Source organism: Mus musculus, chromosome 1 (assembly GCF_000001635.26).
Source record: "Mus musculus strain C57BL/6J chromosome 1, GRCm38.p6 C57BL/6J".
In the NCBI taxonomy this organism is placed as follows: domain Eukaryota; kingdom Metazoa; phylum Chordata; class Mammalia; order Rodentia; family Muridae; genus Mus; species Mus musculus.
In genome coordinates, this window is record NC_000067.6 from 6,261,753 (window position 1) to 6,278,719 (window position 16,967).

At 37.4% G+C, this 16,967-nt stretch overlaps 1 protein-coding gene across 6 annotated transcripts in view; it reads left to right on the forward strand.

Annotated features, from left to right (window-relative positions):
* Rb1cc1 (RB1-inducible coiled-coil 1) overlaps positions 1–14,623 on the forward strand; it is a 61,742-nt gene extending 47,119 nt beyond the window's left edge. For 3 of the 6 annotated variants that reach the window (XM_011238338.3, XM_011238339.2, XM_011238340.2), the window contains 9 exons: positions 1,082–1,190; positions 1,272–1,512; positions 2,790–2,838; positions 3,822–3,869; positions 3,970–4,023; positions 6,946–7,004; positions 8,939–9,075; positions 10,949–11,019; positions 12,446–14,622. In XM_011238338.3, the coding sequence (XP_011236640.1) occupies positions 1,082–1,190; positions 1,272–1,512; positions 2,790–2,838; positions 3,822–3,869; positions 3,970–4,023; positions 6,946–7,004; positions 8,939–9,075; positions 10,949–11,019; positions 12,446–12,523 (846 nt within the window). In that variant the 3' untranslated portion in view covers positions 12,524–14,622. Of the gene's footprint in view, positions 1–1,081; positions 1,191–1,271; positions 1,513–2,789; positions 2,839–3,821; positions 3,870–3,969; positions 4,024–6,945; positions 7,005–8,938; positions 9,076–10,948; positions 11,020–12,445 lie in introns of all 6 variants that reach the window. The other 3 variants (XM_011238341.3, XM_006495443.4, NM_009826.4) reach the window with 3 other exon arrangements.
* The last annotated feature ends 2,344 nt before the right edge of the window (positions 14,624–16,967 follow it).

Genomic DNA, 16,967 nt, shown 5'->3' on the forward strand with positions numbered 1-16,967 from the left:
ATTTCTGAGTTCGAGGCCAGCCTGGTCTACAGAGTGAGTTCCAGGACAGCTCGAACTACACAGAGAAACCCTGTCTCAAAAAAAAAAAAAAAAATACAAAAAAATATTGTGATTATCTTAATCCATTCATATTACAGAAATAGCATAGTTCATGAAGATAATCAATGGTTAATGTACTTTTACATGTGCTAATTTTCTATTTGTAAACAGAAATTACCTAGTAGTAAGCTGCATTGGTAACATTCCCTCTTTTTTCTGCAAAAAAAAAAAAAAAAAAAAAGGTTTTTTTTTTTTTCAAATTCTAAGTCCCTTCAAGTATTCTTGGTAGCCTGAAACTTTTACTTTGTTCTTTGTTGTTAGATTTTTGTCTGAAACTGTCAAATGATTTTCCTGTTAAATCTGTCTGTTGCCATTTATGGATTTCTAAAAGGTTTTGGGTAAATGCTAAGCAAATTAAAGAATCATGTTAGATCATTCTCTCACGTAAGTATTTGTTATATTTTAATGAATGGATATGTTTAATGAGTATAAATGAAATGTTTAACAAATTTAATCTCCTTTGTTAATTAAAATGCAGTTAAAATTACCAGTTGTCTGTCAGATCCCTCTAGGCAATTGAATATGTGAACTTCATGCAGTGGGTGAAACCTGGGGAGTAATAAGTGTCATCGCTATGGAGGCCCCGAGGGCATTGCACATGTTCAAATAAGAGGAAGATAACCACACGCTAGTATGGTAATCAAGAGCTAGCCAAAGATCAAAGATTTCAGAGGAAAGAAAGTTTCCCAAAGAAAACGTCATGTATCCAACAGCACTCTATTAACAGCACTGTTGATCATTTAACTTCCTTCTCGAAAATGTCAGGCATTTGCCTTTCTGACAATATAAACAAGGAGAAAATTTTGTTTTCAAGTACTGAGTTCAAACAAAGAAAATAATAACCTTTACTGGAATACATACCATTTGCTTAGTCATGTGACTCCATAAATGTACCTCAGAAAAGAATACATTACAGTCTTATTTCCATAGCATTGTCTCCTAAGTGTATGCAGCTGATTGACTATTACTACTGTTGTTTCAGACCAACTTTAACACAGTCTTAACAAGAGAGAAAATGAGGAAAGAAAACATAATAAATGATCTTAGTGATAAGCTAAAAAGTACAATGCAGCAGCAAGAGCGGGATAAAGGTTAGTGTTGTCTTAATATGATTTTAAAAATACTTGGAAGTGTTTTCAGTATGTAATGTGTCTTTGCCTTTGGGGTCTTAGATTTGATAGAGTCGCTCTCTGAGGACCGAGCTCGTTTGCTTGAAGAGAAGAAGCAGCTTGAAGAGGAAGTGAGTAAACTCCGCACTAGCAGTTTTCTTTCCTCAGCACCTGTGGCTGCAGCCCCAGAGCTCTATGGTGCGTGTGCACCTGAGCTCCCAGGGGAGCCAGAGAGATCAGTCATGGAGACGGCAGATGAAGGAAGACTGGATTCCGCAATGGAGACAAGCATGATGTCTGTCCAGTAAGTAGGCTTATTTTCCATTCAGTTCACCAGAGGCTTTTATATTCAGCAGTGCTTGACACTGGTGTCATTAGTCTATAATCCTAACAGGAGGATCACAAGTTAAAGCTCTCTTTGGGTAACAATGAACTCAAAGCAATTTAGCTGAGGCTGGCTCAAAATTTAAAAAAAAAAAGTCTGTACTGCTATTCCATTAAATTATAAAATTCTAAAGAAAGGAGGTATTTTTAACTTTACTAATTGTTCTTAGCCCATATAAAAGTAATTTTAAAAGGAGTGTAGAAACATGTTAAGAGAATGTGGTAATTAAAATTCATAAATGACAGAAATTAATCCAGAGTGGAAAGTGACCTCTGGAGGGAAATAAACCCAGCTGTCTTCTATGTACAGGAGAGGCAGTTAAAACAAATCAATATAGGAAGCCCAGTATAAGGTATAAAGTATGACACGCATCTAATATCTTCAACCTGATATTGGTGGGGTAGGGGCCAGAGGCAAGCAGATCTTCAGAGCTCATTCTCCAGCTATTCTAGAAGAATTAATGAGCTCAGGGTCAGTGATAAAACTCAAAAAAGGTAGCAAGCAGTCTCAACGAAGACTCCTGATGTTGACCTGGTTTTCACACATATGTACACATCTATACAAACACATGCATAGACCACACAACCACACCAAAACAAAAATTAAAAATGACAATCAATTTTCCCAACTTTTGTTAATAACAAAAAGATGAGTTTGTACAATTGGAAATTTTAACACATCTTTATTCAGATGTATAGCTATTGATGCCTCTAAGAAGGATACATATGTATGAACACTGGTATATAAGTAGAAATTGGACTATTCTAGAGTAAACAAGGATCTAAAACCAAGTATAATCTATGTAATATTCTGAGAGAGCTATATAACCTCATATACATTTCTTTCAAAATTAATTATGGAAAACAGTGTTTACTATCTGAGAAAGTATGAATTTTATAAAAATTATCTCTAAGTAAAAACAAAGTTTTGTTTATAGTCTCAACAAGTGTCTAAGTCTGAACACAGATAATCAGCTGTTCTGATAAATATAGGCTACCTTTGAAAATTAGTACAGGCTCTTTACTCTATCTAACTTGTCGAGACTGGCCTCAAACTCAGAGATCTGCCTGCCTCTGCTTCCCAAATGCTGGGATTAGCCACCATGCCCGGCTAAGCTTGTTGATGAATGTACAATTCAGGGTGTACATTCTGTGAAAATGCTTAAGCCTTACAAACAACCATTCTTTCACTTTTAGAGAAAACATGTTATCTGAAGAGAAGCAGAGGATCATGCTCCTAGAACGGGTGAGCAGACTCTCTGTGAAGTACTTGCTTTATATGATGACTCTGGGGAAAACATTTATATGCCTTTTGTTTTAAAGACATTGCATTTTGACTTGCATTTATGAATTAAGACTTTATGATTAATTTGAGAGGGCCTGTCATTTGTGTTCCTAGTAGCTGAATAATTGTAGGATCAGGTCTCACTATGTAACTTCTTCAGTGATTGACATCTCCAGAAAGCAAAAAGGACTTATTTTATAAAGTTTTACTTAATAACAGCTCAGAAAACAGCAATATAATATCAGTAAGAATTTCAACACATTTATTTTTTTAAAAAGTAGATTTTTTTTAAAAAATGAGCAAGAATATAAAAATATTAAGATTGCTGTAATGAAATTTTTAATAATATTAATTGAAATAAGGAAAGGACCTTCAGTTGCATAAGAATTGTGTACATACACCCACAGAAACACACATGGATCACACAAATACACCAAAAATAAAAAGGTAAGTATTTGGCAATTTTTATTAATTAAAAGTACTTTGAAAACAGAATGAACCCTCAATGGCTAGTTTCATTCATCTATTCATGACTATTTTTACCAGTGTCTTTGTTGTATACCAGTTTAGAAAATAATCCAGAGACAAACTGTCCAGTTTAACTCAAATATATTAGCCATTTTCTTCCTGTTTTGTGATTAACACCTTAGGATCAGACAAGTTGTAACAATATGTTGCAAATGCAGGTTGTACCTCTGAACTAGCATATTTGGGTGGGATAAATGCAGCATTTATTGTGTGTTTATAAATTACACAGCTAATGACAAGATTTGAAAACTTTAAAGAATCAAGTTTTAGGACAATATATTCAGTGTTCTCATTCTCACTAAAATGTTTAGTGATCAGAATGGCTACAATAGACTCTCTAGACATGTACTCCTTTTGAAGATGAGAACCTTGCTAATCATCCAAGGATAAATCACAGGTCTGTTTTTTCCTTGTAGACATTGCAGTTGAAAGAAGAAGAAAACAAGCGGTTAAATCAAAGACTGGTGAGTTCTTTTGGTTATATCTCTTTTTTAAAACTTTTGTATTTTGGTGTAGACATCATGTACCTGAAGGATTTCTAATTTTGTTTTTACACTTACTAAGAAGAGAATGGAGCATGTGTGCCATCATAGTGTCAGTATGGATTCAGAGGACAAAGTAAGTTTTTTGCCACCATGTGTGCCTGGGCATTGAACTCAGGTCACCAGGCTTGGTGGCACCTGCTTTTAATCTGTTATGTCATCTTTCTAGCCCAGAATGTGTGTGGTTTATTCATACTCGTGTTAAGGCGTATTGTACATTAGCCATCACTGGCTCTCAAGTGATGGAATTTGGTCAGAGTTGCTATTTTGACTGATTGTAGAATTACCTGTTCTGCATTTTTTGTAGATTTATTTTGTGTATATGAATGTTTTGCCTGCATATATTTATGTGCAACTTGTGAGTGCATGTGGATACTTGGGATCGGTCGCATGAACGCTGGAACTGAACACCAATCCTCCATAAGAGCAGCAAATGCTCTTAACCACTGTGCCCAGATCTTGTTTTTTGTTTTTTTGTTTTGTTTTGTTTTGTTTTGTTTTTGTTTTTACTTGAAAATCGTGTATTGTACTAAGAATTTGACAAAGTAGACTGACTACCTTACTTTGACACTTAGAGAAAAAAAAAAGAAAATATAGTCTTTATTTTTAAGGAACTACTATTTCTTGGGATTCCATAATTATGCATATAATCTTTGTATGTTTAATTCAGTGAGTTAGTGCTTTGTAATCTTTTGAAAATTTACATTTACTCTGGTGAATTTTGAAAGTGAAGATAAATGGTTGTGTCCTGACTTGTGTCTTTTTTTTTTTAATTCCTCCAGCACCCCACTTTAGAGGCATTCATGTTTTAATAGAGCAATTACTTAATTTCCCCCTAAATCAGATTGAATTCCTAGCACCTAAAATATTATTTTCTGATAATTGCATATTTCAAAGGAGACATAGTTTCAGGCTTATGTTTAGTGGTTTTAAAAAAAGGAGAAATACTTTTCATGCAGCTACCCATATATCACAGTCAATGTGTGGAGGTAAAAGGTCAAATTTTGACATAGGTTCTCTCATTCCACTATAGTCCCAAGGACTGAATTTATGAATATAGATCACCAGGGTTTATGCTACAAAGACTTCTATTATATATTTTATATTTTTCCTTTCTAAACTTGCTATGTTTGTTCAAAAAACTCTTCATAATGATTCAGAACAAAGTTTCTGCTGGGCTTTTTTGTGATTTCCTTTGTCTGTGTAATTAATATAAATCTGCTTACCTTAGCCTCAGCTAGACTCTTCAGACAAGGGCAAAAATCAACCTCGTTCTTCACCAAAATCGCACAAAAACAATCTCTAGGCCACATATTGAAATCCTCTTGGGCCAGGTCTGTACAGTTCAAATCACTCTCAGTTACAAAGTTTTTTTTTTTTTTTTTAATATTCCTATTAGAATAGCCAATTAAGCCCCACTTAAAGATATCCACTGCTTTCCAAACACAAAACCCCCAAATCTACATTCTTCCAAACAAAAGCACCGTCAGGCCTATCATAGCAATACCCCACTCCTGGTACCAACTTCTGTTTTAGTTAGGGTTTTATTGCTGTGAACAGACACCATGACCAAGGCAACTCTTAGAAGGACAACATTGTATTGGAGCTGGCTTACAGGTTCAGAGGTTCAGTCCATTATCAAGATGAGAGCATGGGAACATCCAGGCAGGCATGGTGCAGGAGGAGCTGAGAATTCTACATTTTCATCTGAAAGCTGCTAGCTGAGTACTGACTTTCAGGCAGCTAGGATGAGGGTCTTAATGCCCACGTCCACAGTGACACACCTATTCCAATAAGGCTACCCCTCCAAATAGTGCCACTCCCTGGGCCAAGCATATTCAAACCATGACACCAACTGAGCCATTTCACTGGCCCCTGCAATTGATTATTTTTAATAAGGAACAGTGAGCCGAGTGTAGTGACACACATCATTAATCCCAGCACTCAGGAGGCAGAAAGAGGGTAGATGTCTATGAGTTCAGGGCCAGCCTAGTTTACAGGGAGTTCCAGGACAGCCAGGGCTACATAGACCCTGTCTCAAAAATGTACAAACAAATAGGAGCAGTGAAGCATCCCTCTCTATTTTCTTTTTCTGTTTGTTTGTTTTGTGACAGGATATCTCTAGTTGGCAAGGAATGCATAGTCCTACCTTCAGAGTGTGATGATTCCAGCTAGGCATATGCCATCATTTATTGCCAGCCTCTGTTTTATTCCTTTGCCTTTACACAAACTAAAATTAGGTGTTTTATACTGGTAGTATTACTAATTAAGAAGGCTTTAAAGAAGAGTGGCCTATTCCAAATGACATCACCTAATACATTTTTTTATGGAGAGTCCCCAAGGGAATATGAGCCCTATTTGGCTAAGATTTTTAGTAATATTTTGTTGTTTTTGCTTTCATATAGGGCAGTCGGGTTCAAGAAGCATTTCAAAACTGCTTTTTTCTAGCACCTAGAATAGTGGAACCAGAGAAGTAGAGATGCTCCTGTGTGACCCAGAGAGCTAGCACATGCAGCTGTGTCCAGAGAAGGGTGCATTCCCACACATTTACTGTCTTTACACAGAAGCATTGACATGTTTTTCTCCAAGCGTAGCTGGTTTTTGTAGAGTGAGCTTTTAGAATGTCTGAATAAAATTGAACATGTGTTAAAAATGACTTAACTTCACTGGTAGGATATATGTCACTTTCCTGGGTAATTTAATCAAATCTTTGAAAGGCACTAGGCCTTCTTAGATAATTCTATTACCAGTTCCTTAGATAATTCTATTGCCTTTGTACAAAATAGTGTTTGGAATGGAGTGGATGAAATTTAATATACAAATTTAGATTTCAGTGTTGAATTGATGAATGTAAATAAGAATGTCTGTAAATTGTGGATGTACATACATGTGGTCTCTTCACCTTGAACACAGATTAAAACATGTATAACAGCAGAACTTTCTGATGAGTATGGTACTGTGTGTGCAGCTAATGCATGATTCAACTTTTTTGTCTCAGATGTCTCAGAGTTTGTCCTCAGTCTCTTCAAGGCATTCTGAAAAAATAGCCATTAGAGAGTAAGTATCTCGTTTTTATTTTGTGTGTTTTACATCAAATTGTTAATGAAAATGTGTTGTAGTCACCATGATTATTAGATCCATGCTCATTGGCCAAGTGCCTTGTGCATAATGATAAGATGATTGGAAAGCAAGGTTTTTCACTGTTCTCCTGGAGCTTTGGGACTGTATTCTGAGTCACCCCATTAGAGTTCTATCATTCACACAAAAGGCCAGGAAGCTTTTCTTGACACTAGCTAATATGTCAGCTGAGTGTCCATCCTTAGCTTCTTCGTCCTCACTTCAGATCGGAAGATCTTGATTTTAGGTCGCTATGCTTTGTTTCTCCATTTTATGTTTTTTATGTGCTATAAATTTATTGTATAATTTGAAAATTTCATCAGTCAAACAGTTTAACATTATAGCTTTCCTGGACCAAATTACCTCATAGAAGTTGTTGTCTTCCCCGAGCTTGTTTGGCAGGAGCTTTGGAATAATAAAGAAAAGCATCATTGCAGCTCAGTGAACCCATGTTGTGCAAAAACTATTGAACTTGACACACTTGGTTTTCTTAAGACAAGAGTCTTACCATGTAGCCCATTCTGGCCTGCCACACACCGTTTTCTTGCCTTGCTTCCTCGAATGCTAGGGTTAAAGGGGTGGATCACAGTACCTGGTTTCTGGATTAAGTATTTGAGAAGACCCTTATTTTATGTATAGTAGATTTTTGTTATTAATTGGTTTGAAGGATTTTTGTTTGTTTTGTTTGATTTGTCTAGGGTTTTTGTTGTTGTTGTTTTAACAAATCTCAGATATCCTTGTTTATCTTCCCTAACTGATGATAGGATAGGATAGAATAGGTAGGATGGCTGTCTGCTTAGCCAGCTGTGTATTAAAATCATTAGTCTTCTAGAGACCAGTGAATTAATCTTACTGCTTCCAAAGATCCTTTACTTCCTTTTAATATATTAGGCTTTGGCGTTCAGTCAGTGTACAGTGCTTACCCCATAATTGTAGCAGCATTTAAAACTCTTCCCAGACTGCTCGTGGCATCCACATGTAGTCCCAGTACTGAGAAAGTGAAGGCAAGAGGCAAAGTCAAAGGCTATTCCATATAGCAAATGTCTAAAAGAGGAAAGGGAAAAAGGCTTCATAGTGGAAAAAGGCTTTCTAGTTGACTTTGTCAGCCGGAGAACGGAGCACATAAACTGACTCTGAGGTTGGTCTTCAGAACGTGTAAAGATTTTGAGCACAGTTTGAGAGGTGGACACTAGTTAAGTGTACATGTAGGTAGGTGTAAATGTTTCCTCCTCTGCTGTTGAAGGTCTGTATTGAGCCTTTGTAAGGCCAGATTCAGCACATGGTGTAGCCGCCAGCAGCCACGGGTTCCTGGTTCCTGAGAGGAAAGATGGGGCTTTGGATGGGAAAGGCTGTGAGAGAAATAACAAGCCAAGACGAAGATTTCTGATCAAGGCCAATGTTTACTTACGAGTTTGAGCTTATGAAAGGGGCGGGGAGGGGGCCCATCCCCCACCATGGCAGGATCGCTGCTTTGTCAGTATAGTGTCAGAACAGGCTCAGCCTCTCTGCAGGTAGTGGTGTCTTGGAGAAAAGCTGCAGATGTGGCAGGACAGGAGACTTTACCTAGGTCAGAAGACTCCACCAACTGTGGCAAGCCAGGTCTGAGCAGCCTGCTCAAGGCTGGGGGAAGGGCACAACAATGATTTGATTCAGTTGCTTTTTCTTTTGAAATGAAGAGTATCACATTTAAGAATTGAAATTCCAGAAATGTTTCTTGGTGTAAAATGAAAGATTGGGGGAAAAAATGAACTGGCATTTTTTCTACTGCACGCAAGCAGTGGGTATAGAACCCCCAAACAGTGAGCCAACTGGATAGTCTCAAGTTTGTAGCATGTAATTAACGAATGCTAAGACAATAACCTACTTCTCCTTAGTTTTCAGGTGGGAGATTTGGTTCTCATCATCCTAGATGAGCGGCACGACAATTATGTATTGTTTACTGTTAGTCCTACTTTATATTTTCTGCACTCAGAGTCTCTTCCTGCCCTGGATCTCAAACCAGGTGAGGGAGGTAAGTGCGCATACACTTGTAAGTACTAATCTTGAGTGGAAGACACGTATTCCCTCCTGTTGTCATTAGGAAAGGCTGCCTTTTCAAAAAATGAAATCTGGGGCTGGTGAGATGGCTCAGCAGTTCTGGAGGTCATGAGTTCAAATCCTAGCAACCACATGGTGGCTTACAACCATCCGTAATGACAAACAAATAAAAAATGGAGCAAGCCGAGCCAACGCAAGAGGCAGAAGGGAAAGGGGTGGGAAATGAAAAATTAAAAAGAATAATAATAAAATTTAAAAAATGAAGTCTACATTATCTACCTATTTTTATGAACTTAATTGATAATTATAAATTTGGCTGTAATATTCTACAATAGATCAACTGCTCACACTGCATATATATTCAAACATGATATAACCTAGTAATTGCAAAATTACTATCAAAATTTTGATGTTCATTTTGTTGGTAATTAATATATGCTTATTTACTGAAAGATCTTACCAGTGTTTTTCAGATGAGTAGTTTAAGTAGTGCCTTTCCTGTACTAGTTATGATTTGTTTTCCTATCTTGTTCATTTGTTCATTGATTCATCATCATCATTATTGTTTTATGGAGTTTTATTTTGTAGAAACTGAGCTTTGTTCATCATGCTGAGTAACAATGCCCATTATTTATTAGCTCATTAAAGAGTTCAAAGAGAAGAGAATAGCTATTCTGGAATTTTTAGACTAAGTAAAACTGCTTAGAAAATTAGTTTACCCCAAGCCAAGTGTGGTGGAACAGGCCTTTAATTCCAGTACTCTGTCTCCTCAGATGCAGTCAGACGTAGGCCCTGAAAAGAAGAGGGAAATCAGTTTCCTCACATGATCTGATGGTCAAACCCCATTCATGGGCTAGGGCACTGTCACTTGACCACCCCGTCATGGCTTTTGATGGATGGCCTATTTAGAATGTCTGTGTGACAGCAGTTATATAGCCATGAAAAGTGAAAAGATAAATTTGTTTTCAGAAATAGGTAGCATTTTTCTTATTGTATATTTTTGGATTTTTGACACAGTCTCATATATCCCATACCAGTTGCAAACTGTCGTGCATCCGTGGTTGATCTAGAACTCCTGGTTCATCTCCCTGTACCTATCCACTGCTATGTTTCCAGTTATAGAGCACTATGCCCCAATTCATCTGCCCTCTAGCCTTGTTCCTGTTTCACTTGTTTCCTGTATTTATTTAAGGGGTGTTTGTTTTTCACAGTTTGGGGATCAAAGCTAGTGTCTTGTGTCTCTAAATTTTATCCCAGCTCTTTACATTTTTAGATGAAAATGATGCAAACCCACGTATTTACTCAGACTTGCCTGTTAACATTTTACCTTATTTCTATTATTTCTTATGTTTTTCTAAACATGTACACTACTAAAGTAATGAATTTTAAAACCAAGTGCTTGTCTTCTCATTGGTGTTCTCAGTTCCTGCCCAGGAAGCCCACTTCTAGACTTCATTTGATTCTTACTATTAACTGCTCACTGAGTCCAAGTTGTGTGTGTGTTGCTGCTGCTGTGCTAGGCACTGGTTACAGCTTCCTTCACACACTGACCGACTGCCAGCCACTCAGAAGTCTGGAGGTTGTCATTCGTTCCTTCAGTAGGTGGCAGTGTTGAGTCAGTTATTGGTTCATCACTTAGATTACTAGTGTTCCGTGAATGAGTATTTTAAAAAGCACACATATTTATATATTGGAACACACCATGGATATTTTTTCTTCAATAAATAATTTGGATTTTACTGGTTTTTAAAGTGATTAAACATTCTTTTGAGAACACCATTATTGTTTTGATTCTAAAGTTCTTTTTTTCATGAATGAACTTTGAAAATATATTACCAATTTATTAGCTTCAGGTGCATCTAGAAGACCCTGGGTCCTTGGGAAAGTAATGGAAAAGGAATACTGTCAAGCCAAAAAGGTAAGAGTTAACCCTGTAATAGTACACTTAGGGGTTTTAGTATATGGAAATAGTTACTAGTGTTTTCTGATTTCTGTTCACCTAGAGCTTGAATTTTATTAAATTGAGTTTAACCCAGAAACTTAGTAAATATTGCTATTATCTTTAGATAGAAGTAGGTTTCCAACAGTTCATCCGCCTATAAAGGAGAACAGGCAGTGTAACTCATGTTGAAGGCACTAGAAGCAACAATGAGCTTGATTTGTATGGTTGGCCTGTACTCATTTTTATACGCTACAGCATTGATTAAATTAAAAATGCTCTCAAGTCTTTATTTGGAGGCTAAAACGAAACTGACAAGCCAGGATTGGTGGTATACCTCTGACCAGAGCACTTGAAGCCAAGGCAGGGATGGAAGGATCTATTGAGTTCCTAGTCATCCTGGGCTATGAATATATGCACATGTTATCCAAGCCTTTGTAAGGCAGGGGAAGGAGGGATGCTACACATTTGAAGCCAGTCTTGTCTACATAGTGAATGCCAGGGCATCCAGGGTATATAGCTAGACTATAGTAGACAGGGAAGGGGGGATAACTACACCATCCTCCCCACCCCCAACACTCATTAATATTAGTTTATTCTCATTTGGTCGGGAGCCTATCTTTTATAGTTTGGTACAGAGTAGAGACTCCACCTCCTCTTCAATACTCTAGCAGTAAGCAGTGTGCTAGAAGGGTACTTGTAATTTGTTTCATTCATTCAGTGACTCCTTTTCTCTTTCCTTCTTTTTTTTTTTTTTTTTTTTTCCATTTTTTATTAGGTATTTAGCTCCTTTACATTTCCAATGCTATACCAAAAGTCCCCCTTACCCACCCACCCCCACTCCCCTACCCACCCACTCCCCCCCTTTGGCCCTGGCGTTCCCCTGTACCGGGGCACACAAAGTCTGCGTGTCCAATGGGCCTCTCTTTCCAGTGATGGCCGACTAGGCCATCTTTTGATACATATGCAGCTAGAGTCAAGAGCTCAGGGGTACTGGTTAGTTCATAATGTTGTTCCACCTATAGGGTTGAAGATCCCTTTAGCTCCTTGGGTACTTTCTCTAGCTCCTCCATTGGGAGCCCTGTGATCCATCCATTAGCTGACTGTGAGCATCCACTTCTGTGTTTGCTAGGCCCCGGCATAGTCTCACAAGAGACAGCTACATCTGGGTCCTTTCGATAAAATCTTGCTAGTATATGCAATGGTGTCAGCGTTTGGATGCTGATTATGGGGTGGATCCCTGGATATGGCAGTCTCTACATGGTCCATCCTTTCATCTCAGCTCCAAACTTTGTTTCTGTAACTCCTTCCATGGGTGTTTTGTTCCCACTTCTAAGGAGGGGCATAGTGTCCACACTTCAGTCTTCATTTTTCTTGAGTTTCATGTGTTCTCTTTCCTTCTTAGGCACAAAACAGATTTAAAGTTCCTTTGGGGACAAAGTTTTACAGAGTGAAAGCTGTGTCATGGAATAAGAAAGTATAGCCACAGAAGAAATCTCTACATCTCATACCATTTTTGATTTGTCCTCCAGTGCTGATAAACTACTCTAAAAACAGCTGGCCATTGTTGGGTTTTTTTTTGTTGTTTGTTTGTTTGTTTGTTTTTACAAAAGTCAACATAACAATATACTTCATTGGTGGACTGCACTTACCTTTTAAGTGGCTACATCTTAGGAACAATAAATTTATTAAAATTCTTGGCTGAATCAAAATGGTTTTGTTTTGTTTCCACCCAAATAACTAGAAATTCGGACCAAAATAGATGTTTTCCAAGGGCAGAGCCTGCACTGTGGCTTGTGACTAGCCTCATTAGTTGCCTGTTAATAAACATTAGCTGAATAGTTACCAGTGTTGTTACCAGCATTTGTCCTCTTGTGAATTCAAGAGTCCTCGCACTCTTTAACATGTTCTTTATAAAATGTATAAACCCTTCCAAACTATTTAAAGAGGAGTGTTATTGCATGCAGATAATCATAATTTTGAGTTTGCCTCAGAAGACTACTAAAGCAAATTTGTTCATTTTTTTTTAAAAAAATGCCCTTTAATGTTTCAAAAAAAAATAACAGTGTAATTTGACTGACTTTAAGATCAGCCATAAATAATGAGCAGTCTTCAAAAGCACTTTTCACACAGATCATCTGGGCTCCAGGGAGGAAGAGTCTGTGCCACTGATGTTTTCAAGTGCAGGACTCACTCAAACCTCTCAGCATCTTAGGACTGTTTCAAGTAATCATATTGATGAACTCGTAATTCATGGTTGACCTTCAGAAGAAGATATTCATTGTATATTAACATTTAGAGGTCATTTAAATAACAAAAGTCTGTATTGTAAAGGACCTGTACAATTTTAAGACAATAAAGAATTGAAAGTGTAAATGTGTGTGCCTTTTAAAGGTTACATTTTAAATATATTGCGTGATTTCTGGGAAAGGTGAAAAAAATGTTCTGTATCAAAGAGAAACCTGTTTATTAAAAAATGTTGTTTGTATCCTATGTAACAGGGTGAAGTGGTGTTCTGTGGAACAGAACCATGTAAACTCAAGGTTTAAAAGCTGGCACTGAACAAAGATATTGAAGTAGCTAGGCTAGTTGATTGGAAAGAGTTTCTTCAGGGTTGTTGTTAGCAGTAATAAATGATTCTTTTTCAGAAATATTTAATTTCTCCATAAAAATAAGTTGGATATTTTTATAAATATGTAATCTAATAGAATGAAAATGGAATAAACATAGTGTATAGAATACCTAATTCAAAAACATATTAATGAATAAACGAACAAATGATTTCATGTTTCTATTCAGTCCTTCAATGACATCTTTATATATAGACTACAAGTGTAACATGACTTTATGTATTTTTAAAACAGTTGTATTTGTGATTGAGTCTGTTAGTGCAGTCTATTTCACTTAATTGGTGCTCTTCAGATTTAATATATGGTTTTATGCTGTGGAATTACTGTGTGTTCTGACACACTAACTCTCTTTCGTTAACACTGAGTCTTGTGGTCGTTGATTGTCTTTGTTACCCAGTACTTTCATATTCATCTTACCAGTGTTCACACACATGTTCCAAGCAAGTGAGAACTAAAAAGATTTTGTTACAAAGAAAACAAAACAATTCCAGAAGCCTAAATTCATTGAGCTTTTGTTTTTACATAGTTAAAGGCAATATGAACTTTGCAGCTAGAATGAATACCTGACTTTCAGTCTCAGATGTGGCTTTTAGATAAAGTTCCACAAATGGACCCATTGTCTGATGTCTAAAACAGGGTACTGGAACCTATGTAATATAGTTTGCACTTTCAATGCAAAAATTTTTAGGTATGTGTTCAGTACTCAACATGTTAACTGTTGTAAAGGTTTATACGGTATAGTCTTGGGGGGGACAGAAATGTATAGGGGCCCCACAGAGTTCCAGCATCACAGGAGGCTGAGGCAGGAGCATTTGAGCAACAGAGAATGACAACATCTGAAGAACAGGTGGGGAAAAACGGCTTTTACTGTGAACTTTTAAAGAATGCTTATGTTACATATGTTTATTGTGACAGTGGTAATTTAATATAATAAAAACATTATATATGCCTGGCTCATGCCTATAAATGCAGCACTCAAGCATTTGAAGCAAGAGAAGAAGACCCTGTGTCTCAGAAAAAAATAAGTAAAAGCGATGTATAGAACTAAAATTAATTTTTAGTTTTGAAAAAGTTCATAAGGTATAAAAGCAGTTTTTAAAAATTTTATTGTAGCCCCTAATGTTTCTTAGATTTTTCATGTCACACTAAATTATACATACTTTTTTTTCTTTTTGAGATAAGGTTTCTCTATGTATCTCTGGCTTTCCTGTAACTCACTGTAGATCAGGCTGGCCTCAAACTCAAAAAAATCCACTTACCCTGCCAAGTTCTGGGAAGAAAGGCATGCCCCACCATCCCTGATTAATGTGAATTTCTATGTTCCCTTCATTCTCTTTCCATGCCTCTGCTTTAACTATGAGAGTTTCTATGTCCCCTTCATTCTGTTTCTATGTTTCTTTATTTAACATTGATGTTGCAAGTGTTGGAGTCTGAGCTTTGTTTCTTTACACTTAAGAACAATATATTAAAATCTGATAGTGAATTATAGTTACCTTTCTGTTGGCTGTTAAAAAGCCAAGGTAACCTGTAGAAGAAAGGGTGGTGTTTGGCATATGGTTTCAGATGTCCATGATGATGATGGAGCAGAGGTGACAGGTGGCAGACAGCTAATTGGAGCAGCAGCAGCTGAGAGTTCACATTTCAACTCTCTTCCAGGTTCAACCATGTTATATTATTTACCCCTCTAGATCACAGCTTTTGTGTGGTGACTCCGAGAAAACACTCCCAGAAGATTTTTGCCTCTGATGCTGGCCTCTTTCACATTTGATTCTTAATCCCCTGCCAAGCAGTATCAATTGTTGCAGCAAACATTTCCTGTTAGTGTAGCTAGTCACTTTGTAGTCAGACAGCTGATTGATCCTTAGCCCCAGCTGCAGACACCACAGATTCAAATTGCCCCAAAGCTTACCAGGCCAAGACCCCATCATCTATATTGCTCATACCATTCTAAGCTCTTACATTAAGCTCTGAACACTTTTTGTCTTCGGGTTTTTAGTGCTGTGAACAGACACCATGACCAAGGCAACTCTTAGCAGGAAAACATTTAATTGGGGAAGGTTCAGAGGTTGATGAGGATCAGAGGTTGAGTCCATCCTCATCAAGGTGGGAATATGGCAGCTTCCAGGTAGGCATAGTGCATAAGGAGTTGAGAGTTCTAAGCCCAGGCCTACAGTGATGATACACTACTCTAACAAGGTCGCACCTTGCAATAGTGCTGTTCCCTGGGCCAAGCATATTCAAACCGCCACACTATTCAGTGGTTTTTCTAGCCAAGAATTCCAACATCCAATTCTACCAAAAACATGTTCATGTCTGTCACAGCAATATCCTGCAAACATGGTGACGTTTTATTTTTCTTTTGCTGTGGTAAAACCCCATGACTAAACGAAACATGGGGAGGGAAGGGTTTATTTCATTGTACAACTCTCAGGTAAAGGCAGGAACTGAAAAAGAGGCCACATGCTACTTACTAGCTTGCTCCCCATAGCTTGCTCATCTTGTTTTCTGATACAACTCAGGGCTACCTACCCAGAGGTGTTACCACTCCTAGTGGTCTGGGCCCTTCCACTTCAATCATTACTAAAGGAAATGCCAACAGGCTTTCCTAAAAAACAAACCAATGGAAACTTTTCTCACTTGAAATTCTTTTCTTCCCAGATAATTCTAGCTTGTGTCCTGCTGATGAAAGGTTTTTTTTAGATATGTTTATTACATGTATTCAGTGGTGAGGCACCAGTAGGATTTTAATAGACATCACATTAAGAATGTCATCAATGGGGAGCAATAGTATTGTGTTCCTTTGGCCACAGAGGAAGTTTTTCATCTTGTCAGTCTCAAGAGCGTTTTATAGTTTTAGTATGCTGGTCCTTCCTTGGACACTCCTAGGTGTTTCATGCTGTCTAATGCCACTGTTTTGTCACACTTCACTAATTTTCATGTGTTGCTCTTATATTCTGAAACGTAACTGTTTGTTTGGTGGTGGGGTGGGGGTGTGGGTTCTCAAAGTTTTCATGTCCCCTGCCAGTATAGCTCCACTTCTTCCTTGTTTGCTCTCTAGAACATCTATATTTTGTTATGTAGATGTCAAAGTGGGCATCCATGTCTTGTTTATGGTGAGAAAGCTTTACCTTTCACCATTTTCGTTAGTTAAATCATACTGCTGACCTCTTGGAGTGATAGTTTAGTATGAGGAAATAATTGTAGGCATCACTTTTTCTAGCTCAGAGTAGTGACATCTTAACAGAAGACCTCAAAAAGGCATATGGTAATCCACACAACATGCATACTCAAAATCTT